Source organism: Nannospalax galili, unplaced genomic scaffold (assembly GCF_000622305.1).
Source record: "Nannospalax galili isolate Female #2095 unplaced genomic scaffold, S.galili_v1.0 scaffold286, whole genome shotgun sequence".
Classification (NCBI taxonomy): domain Eukaryota; kingdom Metazoa; phylum Chordata; class Mammalia; order Rodentia; family Spalacidae; genus Nannospalax; species Nannospalax galili.
The window spans coordinates 2,420,328-2,434,981 of record NW_008359442.1 but is presented as its reverse complement, the minus strand read 5'-3'; the positions used below and the strand labels follow the sequence as shown (position 1 = coordinate 2,434,981).

Below are 14,654 nucleotides of genomic sequence, written 5' to 3'. Positions count from 1 at the left end.
TGAGGAGCAGATACTCTCAGGCTTTCTCCTAAGGTCTGGATCCCTCCAGGAAAGATTTTAGCCTCAGGAATTTGGGGGTTGGACTGGCCTGGGAGCAGAGCCCAGGAAAGTTGCTGGTCTAGGGCAGCTGGTATCCTGCCACCCCAGAGATACAAAGGGAGATGAGGGCAGGAAGAGGCCCCAATGGCTCCTGGGGACTGCACTGAGGAACTGGGTTGGTCTGGATGCAGAGGATCAGGAAGCGGAAAGGTCAGCATAGGAGTCCAGGGAAGAGGCTGGTAGGTTATGCAGCCCTGGGTAGCACCGGGATATGAGGGTGGGACCAGGCCTAGAGGGCTCCTGGGGACCCCAGAAGGAACTGGGTTGTTCTGGATGCAAAGGATCAGGAAGCAGTGGTGGTTCCCTGGTGTCTGGGCTGCCAAGACAAGGAATGGGACAGGACCCAGGCTAGGAGGAGAGATGGGCAGGGGAGATGGGAGGGTAAATGAGGCTGGGGGAGTCAATGTGAAGAGAGTTCAATCGACTTAACCAGGAGAGAGGCCTGCAGGTTGTGCAGGCTCAGGGAATCAGGGCGATATAGATGTTTTTAAACGTGTGGTTTTAGAAGTGTTAGGCAACTTCAAGTTAGTATTTAATTAATCAAATTTCTTTTCCTGCTGCCTGCTGGGCACATCATTTGATTTTCACTTCTGAAAGACAGCCCTATCTAAATTATTCTGGATTGATAAGAAAATGAAAATAACTTAGAACTTTGGGAAAGAAACTAATAACAAGAGAGAATATGCACAGCTTACTGAAGCATATTAGAAGATAAAGTAATTCAAATGGTATACATAAAAATTTTTAAAGCTGAGAAATAAGCAATTTGTATCAGAGTTTACAATAGCAATATCTCTATTGGGCACTAAAGCTATTTTGAAAGAGAAATTCTTTCTTTCTCTCTCTTTCTTTCTTTCTTTCTTTCTTTCTCTCTCTCTCTCTCTCTCTTTCTTTCTTTCTTTCTTTCATCTTTCATGTTATTTTGGTCTTTTTGAGACAGAGTCTCCCTGTAGCCCCAGCTGGCCTGGAACTCACTATGTAGACCAGGCTGGCCTTGAACTCACAGAGATCTGCCTGCCTCTGCCTCCCAAGTGCTGGTATTAAAGGCAAGCACCACCATGCCCAGCTTGAGAGAAATGTATATTATTTCACACTATATACAAAATTAAATTCTAAATTAATTAAAGTATGAAATATTTAAAGAAAACTATAAAATAACTAGAGGAATGTTGTTTTCCTGGGTTATATAAAAAGAAATGCATGCCTTCAAATTGGGACCCCATCAACAGATGAAAAAATGATTTGAGTTTAATGAAGATGAGTTTATTGGGGGATACTTGGAGAACACTGCATGGATTAGGCATAGCTGTACTCTTTTAAAACTGTACACACACACACACACACACACACACACACACACACACACACACACACACGCATACCCAATTCCTGCTTTATAGAGGTCTCAGTTTGTTCAGTGCCCACCAGGGGGCAGAAGCAAACCAGACCAAGGGAACAACTACATACTTGAGTATTTTCCACCCTTGTCCTTACCACAGATCTGAAAGGTACCAGCAAAACACCGTCAGACAATTGAAAACATTTTTACTTTAGTGTAGCACACAGCCCCAGTGTCCAGAACAGCTAAAGGGTCCCCTCTGCAGAATGGTGTCAGTTTGTCTAGGGTTTGGAGGGCTCTTTTCCCTTCAAGGAATATGTAGGCAAATGTGGAACTACTCTCAGGTTGGGAAAACATCCTCTTAAATGCATAAGCAAAGGAAGAAACTATAATGAATAATGTTGGTAGACACTACTATGTAAATATTAGAATATTCTGTGTTCTCTCTCCAAAGAGAAAACATGTACTAGCAAATACAAAGGACAAGCATAGTAGATATCAGTGTATTCTTAAAATATAAAGTCCTCTAGCAAATCTTTAGAACAAAGAACATAGATAACTGACAGAAACAGAAACACTGTTGGCCACTAGATCATGAAAGCACTAAAGCTTAAAGAATATAAACAGAAAAATAGATTTAGTATGTCAAGTCATGATTAAATTGTACCCAGCGTTGGCAAGGAGCACTCTGATGCCTGACAGGTGGAGGGGTAAATCTTTCAGGCCAGAAATTTGACAGTATTTATTGACAGGCTTAGAAATGTTGATGCCTTTTGACCTAGTAGTTTTATAACTTGGAGTTTCTCCCAAGAGAGTTATTAGTTATGTGAACCAAGAACTGATTCATTGCTGAGAAACTTTGTGGTAGCAAAGCCAAACTGATGAAAACCTGAGACTACCCAGTTACCCGAGGTGCTTAAATAAAGCAAGATACATTCATGCGATGATAGAGAATACAGTCAATAGAAGTTATGGGTCAGACAGTTACTTACTGATATTGGAAGTATTCAAGATGTGTTTACAGCAGTGGGGGGCAGTCTACTTCTGTCTTTGAAATTTTTAAAAAATATTTATTTTTATTTTATATGTATGAGTGTATTGCCTGCATGTATGTAAGTGCCCATGGAGGTCAGAAGGGGGCTTTGGATCCCCTGGAACTGGTGCTGTGGATGATTGTTAGCCACCACGTAGGTGCTGGGAATTGAACCCAGGCCCTTTGCAAGAGCAGATACTTCTCTTAACCATTGAGCCATCTCTCCAGAGCCTTTGAAATTTTTTCGTTAGCTTACAAATAATGGTTTTCAGTATGACATTTCCATACATCAGCATACTCTATTCTTATTCAGTCCCCACCCCACAAAGTCCTCCCCATGCCTCCTGCCCCCCACCTTACTGGTTCCCTTCCTGCTCCCAGACTCCGTCTTCTGCCTTCATGTCACGTTTTCCATTACAGTATTTTCCCACCCTTCCTTAAGATCTCTTTCTTCTGTGGATATGGTGGCACATGACTTTGATTCCAGTTCTTCAGGAGTTAGAGGCAGGCAGATCTCTGAGTTCAAGGACAGCCTGGTCTACATAGTGAGTTCCAGACCAGCTGGGGCTACAGGGAGACTGTGTCTCAAAAAGACCTATATAAAAAAAAAGAAAGAAAAAGATCTCTTTCTCCTCCCTCCTTATCACCTTTCTAGTTTCATGACCTACACAGACACACAGTCTCTCTCTCTCTCTCTCTCTCTCTCTCTCTCTCTCTCTCTCTCTAAATCTAAGTTCCACATGTGAGAGAACAGATGATCATTGTCTTTGAGGTTGGAAATGCACCTCCACCCTAGCTGTTAAGCTGAAGGAGGTACCTGTCTTTTTCTCCCAAAGGTGGTATTTTTAAGAGGATAGCCTCACCTTTAACAATACAGGGGCTAGCAGGCATCTCTTTATGGTATAGTCTGCTCCTGCTTATCCTGTTTACTCATGGTTCCTGGAAAAGGGGGTGTAGAAGCCTTTCAGCCACACTTAAATCTGTAGGAGCCAGCCACCGGCTCTGCTGCCACTCCCTCATGTCTTTATGTTGGATCACAACCAGGCCACCAGTTCATCACCAGCCTTATAGAGCTGCACTGGCTCCTCTGGACAACAACCCACTTATGCTTTCTCTCTTTGCACCTTAAAATTTTTTTTCATCTTTTTGAGACAGGGTCTCCCTGTAGCCCCAGCTGTCCTGGAACTCACTATGTAGACCAGGCTGGCCTCGAACTCACAGAGATCTGCCTGCCTCTGCATCCCAAGTGCTGGTAATAAAGGCGTGTGCCACCATGCCTGGCCTGACCTCTGGTCTGCACATGTACCTGCACATACACATGTACTCACACACACAAACGCATACATACCCTCAAAAAAAGAAAAAAAAAAACACCAAACAATATTTATTATCTCAAAATAACTTAGAAATATAATATAAAAAGGAAACGCTTGAAACCATCCATTAACTCACTACTCATAGATAGCAATTTAACATTTGGTGATATTTCCAAGTATTGCCTAATTTTTTGAGGCAGGTACGTGTACAGACCAGAGGTCAACATTGGGTGTCTTCCTCAATTGCTTTCCACCATATTTCTTTGGTGGCATTTTGACACATGGTCTCTCACTACACCAGGCACTCACTGACCAGCTAGATTCCCTGACCAGCAAACTCCATGGGCCTCTTGGTGTCACCTCCACATGCTGGGATTAAAGGTACTGCCCTGTCCCACATTTTTATATGCTCCAGTTCCTTGTTTGCTCAGTAAGTACTATACTGACTGTGGCATATCCCTAGCCCTCGGGTATTACTTCAGAAAAATTATGAAAAAAGGCCCCAAACCAAGAGTTTCTACCACTCAAGGGTGTAAGATGTCCTACGAACATGCCAAGGCTTCACAGACACTGTATAATTCTTGTGCAAAGACCCAGTCTTGCACCTGAGAAAATGTCTGCTGAATATATATATTTCACTTGGCAGCGTTTGGAAACTGCTTATACGCTTCACATGATATATGGGAAAGACAAGCACTCCTGACATCAGTGAGTACTTGAGGTTGTACTATGTGAAAGAACCAACACAGGCCCTATTTTCAAACTCTTAACAGTTAAAACATTAAAACAGAATATCCTGTAACAAAGGCAAAACTGTAAATCTCTAAGGAAAAGGGAGCGATCCCAAATATGTGAGGGCGATGTTGTTTTAAGAAGGGGCTGCTGCCTAAGCCAAGCTGTGGTGGTGGATGAGTTTGCTGGGGAGATGTTGGAGGTAGCAGAACCCAAAGGAACTGTCCCCTTCAGGCAGAAGTTAGGGGGTGTTTGGTCCCCTAGGAACCACAGGACTGGGGAGCTGGGAAGGTCCTAAGCTCATTGTGTACCAAGATCACCAGTGTTTTCAACAGTGAAGAACTTTATGTAATTAGCTTTGCAAGGGAACCATTATTTTGAAAAATTTTGGCACAAAATAAACTGGTCATTAAATAATAGCTCTAAATTTTGATTAATCACAGAAATCTGCCCTTGAGTTTCTGGTTAATCTATGATATGATGAGGCACTGAGTTGTTTTCTTAGCCACAAGTAAAGAAAGGTGTATGTGGTCATGTTTGAACTAGAATTTTGTTAGACTGTGGTGGCTTTCTGGAAATCTGGGAGCCATCATCCAACTTGAATGTTACACAGAGCCAAAGTTGGGACCACAGTGGGTATTTGACTTGGGTCCTGATTCTGCTGTCTTCTTCTTGACTCTGGACAAGTTATTTTATTTAATCTCCTTAAGGCTAACTTCTCCCCCCCCCCCCAAACATGGAATCTCCTGAGTATTTTGAAGGTGACGTTAATGGTGTGTGGAAGCAGTAGCACAACGTTTACTTCTTTCTCCATTTCTTAAAATGACCGAAGTGCTGCCAGACACGATTTAAATACAGCTTCTGGATCCATGGAGACCTGTTGAGAACTTCCTCTTTCATGGTCAAAAAACCACATTTATTAGATCCTAACTAGATGAACTGCTTAATGAAAGAACTCTCCAGAGTCCTCCCTGTTTCTTTATATCCTTGGTTAACTCTAACTTTTAATCAGGTCCAAGAGCAGAGGCAGATAGGAGCTTTATTTGAAAACACTGAGAGCTGTTGAATTTGTTGTTTTAGTAGATTTAGGCTACACCCCCCCACCCCCAACAAAACAAATATCCTTAGTTCAAGTGGAAGGAGGAATCTGCGCTTGTCCACACAGCTATCATTTATTTATTTTGTTTATGAATAAATTTACAGGAAATAAAATGGCTCTTCTATTATTTTTACTACCTAAATTTTCTGAATCTGATTTTAGGATTCTGCCACATTTTATTCTACCCAAATCCTGAGTTAGGAAAGAATAATTCCAGTTGCAAGTTGAGGGCAAAAGTCTTTGCGGTTCAAGAGAACTTTATGTGTAATTTGTATGACTCTAGTAAATAATCTTTTCAGGAAGATTTCCGTTGTTTGGGAAGTTTCCGTTGTTTGGCATACCAGCAGACTTTAATTATCTGAATGAATGCTCACAAACAGGAGCAGTTGAGCACCATCTGCTTCATTGGTTTTACAGCAAGTAAGCCTACAAGTTTGTGGATAATGTGAAGCCTTTTCCGGTCTCTCATCACAGAAATGAAAGGTCCTGGGGGACCTTCTAGAGCTAGATAAACTCCAAGTACCTACCAGTTCTAACCAAATTTGCATTACAATCTGTGAGTGGAAGTTGGAGAAGATAAACAGCATCTCTTCTTTTGATGAGGATTGTAGTTACCCCAAAACACCAGTTTTCCAAATAGAAAATGGTTCTCAAGAAGAGGGTATTTGCCATTTTCTGCAGAAATGTCATACTTTTATCCTGGCATTACATTTATATATGTTTTTTAGGAGAATAATTTGATGATTTGAAATGTTCTATGTGAACATTATACAATGTGGTTGGTTATTTTTGTCAGAAAACATTTGTTCACACAGTCTCAGGATAACAATCCTATTTGTGGTGGTTGTCCACATAGAAATACTTAGGCCAGAGGTACACATTCCAAGTTAAAGGACAAAATAATTACTCTCCTTTTAGTCTTCATGCATGAGCAAATATAATGAGAAAAGTAAATATCTGCTTGAAGTGTCACCATGGACAGGAAGTTCTGTGGCAAGTTCATACAACCAGTAATCATTTGTGTCTAATAGTTTAAGTTCACATTTAAAATTTGAATATTTTATGTATCTTGCACATAATTAGCTTTCCTCCAAATTTCTTTATATATCTATATTGATATATTTTTACAAAAATAATTATACCCCCCCAAACAAATAACCCTTTCCTTATTAGAAAGTACTGTTTCAAGAAGTCACACTTGCTAAGGAGCAGCCTCTGCCTCCCCTGAGATCTTCACAGCTGCCTGAAACTCTGCCCTTCCACCACCCTGGTGGTGTAGTTACCCCAGAACTGCCTCCTCCAGCACCTGGCTACTCTGAGAAGACCACCATTTTCCTCTCCTGTAAGCACCAAGCGTTAGGGTTATCATCGATTTTTTTGGCCTTTCTTTTCTATATTCCTGCCACCTGGAGAAATCTAACCTTATTCTCCTGAGCAAGATGCAATTTATTCCCTACCACTGATCCAAATCCTATTCTTGTTCATTCCATTTAATGTAACTTGGCTTCCTATCACTTTGAATTTCCTTGGCTCTTGTGTATAATCTGAATATGTGATCTCGAAGCCTTTGATTGTTGTTTTAGATGTACCATCTTTCTTAGATATAAAGCTCTCAAAACAGACTCATTCAGGAGTTCTAGTAGAAGTATACACTTCTCATATATAAACCTCATTGAACCCATGTCTTTAGCAAACCACTTATGCTTGCTTTCTCTCTCCTCCATATGGGAATAATAATAGAATCTACCTTAGCCTAGTCTCAAGAGCATTATGAGATCAAGTAACATGTATGGAGAGCATTTATATACTACGAGGGGCTATACAAATGGCAGTAAGGTTTTACCAGTTCATACATTAGAAACTGCATCAAAGAAAAACACTGCATTTCTGTACAACCGTGGCTGTGTCCCTGCTGTCAGCTACCAACGGTTCAAGCCTTATGCTTGCTATCTTCCACATGAACTGTGCAAATGAAATTACAGAAGCCTAGATGATTATTTGACTATATGGAAATATTACTTATATTTAGATGCATTTGTGAGCATCATTTCTACAGTAAAAATTTATACCATTTTTAGTTAGAAAACAATTATTTTATTATTTTATTTTTTATCTTTTTGAGACATGATCTCCCTGTAGCCCCAGCTGGTCTGGAACTTGCTATGTAGACCAAGCTGGCCTTGATCTTACAGAGATCTACCTGCCTCTGCCTCCCAAGTACCGGGATTAAATGTGTGTGCCACCACATCTGTCGTGAAGAATTGCTTTATACATACACATATTAAATTGGCTAGATGACACATCATTATATCTATGTGAAGTTATTCCTAATTTCAAGTTCCTTTGTATATACATATATATTATGTATTACATTTTTGACACAGGGTCTCATTATATAGACCAAGTTGGCCTCCAACTTGAGATGATCCTCCTGTCTGTTTCCCAGGTGCTGAGATGACAGGCGCGTGTTACCACACCTGACTTCCTTTTAATAGCTATCTATATTTCTAAACTTTTCTTCAATAAACTTATTCTGGTTTTATAATTTGAAAAAAATCTGAAAAGATAATTAATCCAATTTAGTCCATTCTGTGAGCACTGGCATTGTCTACTAGATGCCATTAAACATTAAAGTTTTGACATTTTGGAACTTGGAAAGTTTAGAAACTATCATAATGGGGTTTGCTCATCCTTCTAGAGGTAAACTGAAATGCGTTGTGGTTCTCTGCTGCCTCTAAGAAGCTGTGCTTAGTTCAGATAAATTGCTTTATGTGAAATGAACTGAAAATACTAATATGGAATGCATAAAATGCCCTATTTTATATATTTATTTTATCACTTCCTAGTTTTGGACACTATGTGGAAATGCCCTGACTGCAAAAAGAGGAATATTTGGCAAAACAGGAGATCTTCAGACCATCCTTTGCCTTGCATGTGCCAAAGAAGACATCACCTATTCTGGTGCTTTAAATGGCGACATCTATGTCTGGAAAGGGCTCAACTTAGTCCGCACTATTCAAGGAGCACATAGTGTGAGTATCACCACAGAACTTCGGGATGAGCTATTGAATAAATGAAGGTATCATGTGTCTGTATTTTCCTCCTTTGCGTTGGAGTTAGAATACTTTATGAACACTTGTAAAACACTCATTCCGAAATTATTGTTGTTATCTGAAAGAACAACATTTCAAAAGCATACTAATTATTATTTACTGCAACTGTTCATTAGCTAATACATGTCATTCATCAGTAATACTTTGATATGAAACTGGGAAATTTTGTTGTCATTTTCATATTAGACCAGCCCTTCTCAAATTATAACATGCCTGATAATAATCCCAGGAGGGATCTTGTTAACTTGCACAGTTTGCCTCAGTGGGATGATTGTTGCTGCTGCCTCTGCTTTGTAGCCAGTAGTTGGTCTAGAAAGGGTGTGGGCAGTTGTTATTTTATGCTGGTTGGGTGAGTGTCCTTCACTCTGTTTTGGAGGTGCTGGAGCATTACCTCCAAGTCAGTAGTTATAAACGGCTACTTGATCTACTGTCAGGATTTCAATAAAAAACAAAGCATCTGTTTTATTTCTGTTTTGCTTCGTTTTTTAATTACCAAGATTCAAAAACAATGGCTTTGTACAATGATTTCAGGGTTGAGTGTTGCCTCTCTCATCAACAGGCTGGAATCTTTAGCATGTATGCTTGTGAAGAAGGCTTTGCCACTGGTGGGCGAGATGGTTGTATACGATTATGGGATACTGATTTCAAACCAATAACCAAAATTGATCTCAGGGAGACAGAACAAGGATATAAAGGTATGTATACTTACCCATATACTCCAAGGATGTTATATACAACACATATTTTTGTATTTTTGTTTAAGAATATATATTATATAAAATATTATATATATATATATATAATTTTAAGGCCTATTGAGTCAAATTTCTGTCCCCAAATGCTCTTTGGTGTGGGTCCATCCACTGGAGCCTGATTAACCTACCCAGAGTCACACCCTTGAAGAAGACTGCTCTCCCCCTCCCAGTAGCTATCAGTTGCCAATAGTTCCTCAGCTAGGGTTAGGGCTTCTTACCCATTTCTCCTCTTCAATCCTGGGATTTTTGTCTGGCTTGAGCTTCTGTGGGACTTGAGTATACTGTCATCATTGCTGTGAGTTCTTATGACTAACTTCTCAGCTATCTAGAACTCTATTCCCTTGTGGTCATCTACCCCTCTGGTTCTTACAATCTTTCTGCCTCCTCTTCCACAGAGATCCCTGAAGCCTTGAAAGGCAGAAATTTGATATAGGTGTTGTATTTAGAGTAAAACACTCTGCAGCCTCTTAATCTCTGCATGTTGGCCAGTTGTGGGTTTCTGTGTTAATCTGCATTAATCTATGTGTATAAGAATAAGTCATTAGGAGGTGGTTTAATACTATATCTATTTAGCAGAATAATAGTAGTAGGTTCTCCCCTATGGCCTGTGACTTGTCAGGTACAGGATTCTAGGCCTGATATCAGTGTCAGGTGTGGGCTCCATCCTGTGATATGCACCTGAACTATAATCAGAAAGTTGTTGGTTACCCCCTCACATTCGTGTCACTATTATACCAGTGGGTATATATTGCCAGGCCAGTTATTGTTGTAGCTCACATATCATATCTGCTTTCTGTATTTACCTTATTCTATAAAAACTTTAAGGATTTACATAAGTATATTGAATATACTTATATCAAAAGTATGTAGAAAATAAGTAGGTATCTTTTCTCTGACTTGGCATAAAGATGCCTGCATGGGGCTGCAATGGTCCTGCAGCAAAAGGAGATTATAGTAAAGCTGCCGAGTGGCCACCTGGGAGATGGGCTTTTCAGTGGTAAATTTTAAGACTTTGTGGATACGTTAGTCACTAAATATGAGTATGCCAAGCTTTTGAAAACAAATAAATGATAGGAAAAGGGTCACAGGCAATTATTCTTTTTAAATTGCTTTAAAGTAATAGCTGTCATGGCATAGGGGTTAAGACTATGTCAGGGCTGGTGAAATGGCTCAGGAGATAAAGGCACAGCACGTGCACAAATAAATGTTAAAAATAATACAAAGTTGGAGTTAGGGAAACTGGATTGATAACCAGGTTTTAACTTATGCGTCCAGACCGTTACCGGTTTTCTAACACACCCTTGACCTTCTGTTTCCTCACCTATAATGGGAGGGTAACACTAGCACCAACTTCAGAGTTGTGTGGCTATTAAATATTCTTGCAGAGTGCTAAGGAAAAATCATGTTTATAAATATTAGTTATGATTACAATACACCAAGTGTGTGGATAGTGGTACAAAGTAGATTATAAACATCTTTTCAAGTTCTTTGAATATACTTACTGTCTTTTATAGGTAATTAATTTGAAGTTCAGAGAAATTAGAAATTGTAAATAGGAAAGATCGGTTGAATCATAATGATGGTTGTACTGGAAGCACAGGTGGACCCCACACCAGGTCCAAGGCTTCTCCGCCAGTGCTTAGCAAGGATTCTCACCATCATGAGTCACAGGGTCCACAAGTGAAAGCTTAACCTTATTTAGGTGATGAGAAAGTCATTTTTGGTTCTAAGCTCAAAGAGAAATTTCCCGAGGGTGTTCTTAGAGACAACCCTGTGACATGAGGCCCACAGTCCTCAAAAGGCCTGAAGTGAGTTACTACTCATCAGGTCTTTATCATGGAGTCCTTGTGTGCTCTGATGCTATCACTGCCACACACATGCTGTAGGTCAAGTCTAGTAGCCATGTGCAGCACTCTGTGCTGGCTGGGGTAGACTTCAGAGGACAGCGAGAGAAGAAAACATGGACTCTGTATCCTTCAAGGCATCTTCTTTAAACAGTGCTATTCTCAATCAAACCTTATTTAAAATTTAGCTGAGAGGTGACCTGAATATTGTAATTCATTTTGTGCCATCAGCTTTTTTATGTTCCCATTCACTATAAAAAGTGTATCACAGCTCTTGTGGAAATTGGACTGGTACCTTCTTTTAGGCTCTGTGGATACATTTCTGAATACCGGGGATAGGAAACTCATAGGAAGTTGTAGAATGCAGTTTCCAGGACAGGGCCAAGGTCCTTAAATATGGTTTATAATAAAGTATGGTATTGTGTAACTTTATCTGGAAAAATATTTCAAATAGATATAAGCAAGTTACTTTTCTGTTGCTGTGATAAAATACATGACCAAGGCAATTTATAGAGGGAAGAATTTATTTGCCTACAGTTCCAGAGGGAGAGTCCATAATGGTGGGGAAGACATGACAGGAGGCAGGGGGAACAGGAAACTGAGAACTCACATCTCCAGTAGCGGGGGGTGGAGGGGACACAGAGTAAGACTAGTCTATGAATACTCAAAGCCCACTCTCAGTGACATACTTCTTCCAGCAAGGCAACACCCCTAAACATCTGAAAACAGTAACACCAACTGGGGACCAAGTGTTCAAATACTTGGAGCCTATGGAGGATATTTCTCATTCAAACAACCATGGGGATATGAAAATAAACAGAAGCAAGTTGTAAAGCAAGTTGTTTGACTTTGAAACTTCTTGGTGTGTCCTTCAAGACATAAACTAGGAAAAATATATGTACTTAGATAGCTAATGAGTTAATTCATAGGTGGGATGATTGCTCATAAACTGAATAAATGCTGGGGAGCATCAACTTGAAATGATGACTCTCTTTTAACAGTCACATCATTTAGTTCATTCAAAAACAATTACATAATTAAGACATAATATTTAAGGAATGGGGAGGGAACAGGCCATTATGAACTTACCTTGCTACACTTTTTTTTTTCTCTTTGATTTATTTATTTTTTTTTATGGGGATTTTGGCTACTCTAACATTCCCCCCTCTGAAGAGGTAACACTATAATCTTTTAAGGATTAGATAAAATCTCCCAAATATTTTGACAGTATTGGCCTTTGGAACAGAGTATGTTGCTAAGAGGCCCAAGGACATTGTGAGTTTTAGCCAAGAAACTGGCTACTTTTCTTTGGGGTCTTTTTTACCTTACCTGCCTAGCCAATTCCTACCTCCTATTCTTATCACGCTATCCTCTGAAGAGGTTATCCAAATTGCCGATAGGGAATCGGGACGCAGACCACTCTGGCTTCTTCCATGCTGAACAGGGACGCAGGATGAGGCAATTGGAGTACCCCTTCAGTGGGTCTACCTAAAAGACTCCCAAATTGCATAACTCTTATCTCTAGGGGGAAAAGAAAGTCCTAGAATCATGACTAGGAGATGTGAAGGAGAAGTAAAGACAAGAGTAATTACCATTACAAGTTCTAGACAGGAACTAGAAAAAAGAACAGGGCAATTTTCAAATGTTCATATGAGAGTCCATTGGAATTTCTTGACAAGGGCTTCCAAAAGCATCCCTCTATTGGGTTCCTCCTCATTTTTCTTTTGTCTTCCAAGTCTGGACTCTAGAGTGATGGATTCAGGTATTTTGATAGCTGTTGGAGTGGTTAAAATCAGTGTCAGTTCCCTCTCAAGGGCTTCTAGATAGGTGGAGAAAACAAATTTATCCACCATTTTAGAACAATAGCTGGTTGTCTCCCTTACCTACAGGTGGGCACTACAGTATTGGAGACCAAGATTTGAAGTCTTACATCTGAGCAGCACTTTCTGGTTAGGAACAAAATCAATGAGAAATAATTGCCTACATAACTTTTTATATGGACTTAAGCCTAATGTCTGGGAAGTGTAATCTCTTGAACTCTTGAAGAAATATACTGATGATTTTACTCTTTGGTAACACTTTCCTTTTTGGTGTTTAAGACCATAGAGTTGGCCCAAATAGAGGATCTGTTCCTCAGGGGTCACATGGGCTTAGGAGGAGCCCCTGGCTCCTTTCTTTTACCAGTTCCATGTATGTGAAGATAAGTCAAAGGTCCTGCTCGACCATGTCTGCCTTTACTTTGAAGCATGAATGAGATGTTTTCTCTGAGTTGACCCTCCTCTTTGTAGACTGGACACTGGTTCAAGTCCATCTCGTGGTGTCTCCATGGCCTCCCTGAACAAGAGGACAGGTGACTCACCACAGTTACAGGATATTTTGAGAAATGTTCTATAGTCCCCTGGAACTCAGTCAACCTTGGAGGGCAAAGGGCAAAAATTGTCCTTTAAGTTCCTCTGACCACATTAGTATAGGCCTCAAACTATGGCTGTTAAATATCCAATAAGGTTAGTTCTACCAGTCTGGTACTTTTAATTATCATGTACTATGTAGATAAGGCTTGGGTAGAAAACCAACTATTCTCAGATAAACCTTGACTAGATATATATTTTGTTCCTTAAACTAGTTGACTAAACTATGACCATAGAAAATTTAAGATTATGTCTCTTAAATATGTCTCAAATATGTCTTAAATATGTCTCATCCTTTATATATCATAACAAACCTAAACAGACCTTTATCACTTGCTTAGGCTTTCTTATTTTTTCTGTATATTTTGGAAAATATCTTCATTCCCATATCCTTTTAACGTCTTTTATAGTCTCATTTTCTTTTTTTAAAAAAATAATTATGAGACATAATAGCATTAACAAATTTTCCATCTGTTGTGAGACTTCTTTTCCTCGGGATGCTAAGCAAGGTTTATTCCCTTTTAAAGTTTTAGTGTCAAGCCAATGTTTGATTAAAGTTTTACTGGGAAACCAATGAATTTATTGAGCTTACTTATCGAGATAACTGAGGGGTTGCTGAAGTGTACCTGTGACCTGAGGGTTTGCACACTGGAAAGCCTTTACCCAGCATAGGTCATGCCTTCTCTTCCTAGCCTTTCTCAGATTGTATACTTTAGCCCTCCCCAATCCAGGAGGCCATGTATGATTAGGGCCAAATTATATACAGTTGGCTGGGAAGAGTGGCTGTCTACTCCAGTGAGGGTCCGATGACCCTACTTGGCCTTCCTTTAATGAATGAGCACAACCGTCAACAAGCCCAATTGTGATGCTATTTAGTGATCAGGCTCAGCTGAAGTTGTGATGATGGTAGTTATTT

General features: G+C 39.8%; 1 protein-coding gene across 2 annotated transcripts in view; it reads left to right on the top strand.

Moving 5' to 3' along the window:
• Eml6 (EMAP like 6) overlaps positions 1-14,654 on the top strand; it is a 332,332-nt gene that overhangs the window by 150,679 nt on the left and 166,999 nt on the right. For both annotated transcript variants that reach the window (XM_029558630.1, XM_017795582.2), the window contains exons 6-7: positions 8,465-8,650; positions 9,291-9,426. In XM_029558630.1, coding sequence (XP_029414490.1) covers positions 8,465-8,650; positions 9,291-9,426 — 322 coding nt within the window. The remainder of the gene's footprint in view (positions 1-8,464; positions 8,651-9,290; positions 9,427-14,654) is intronic.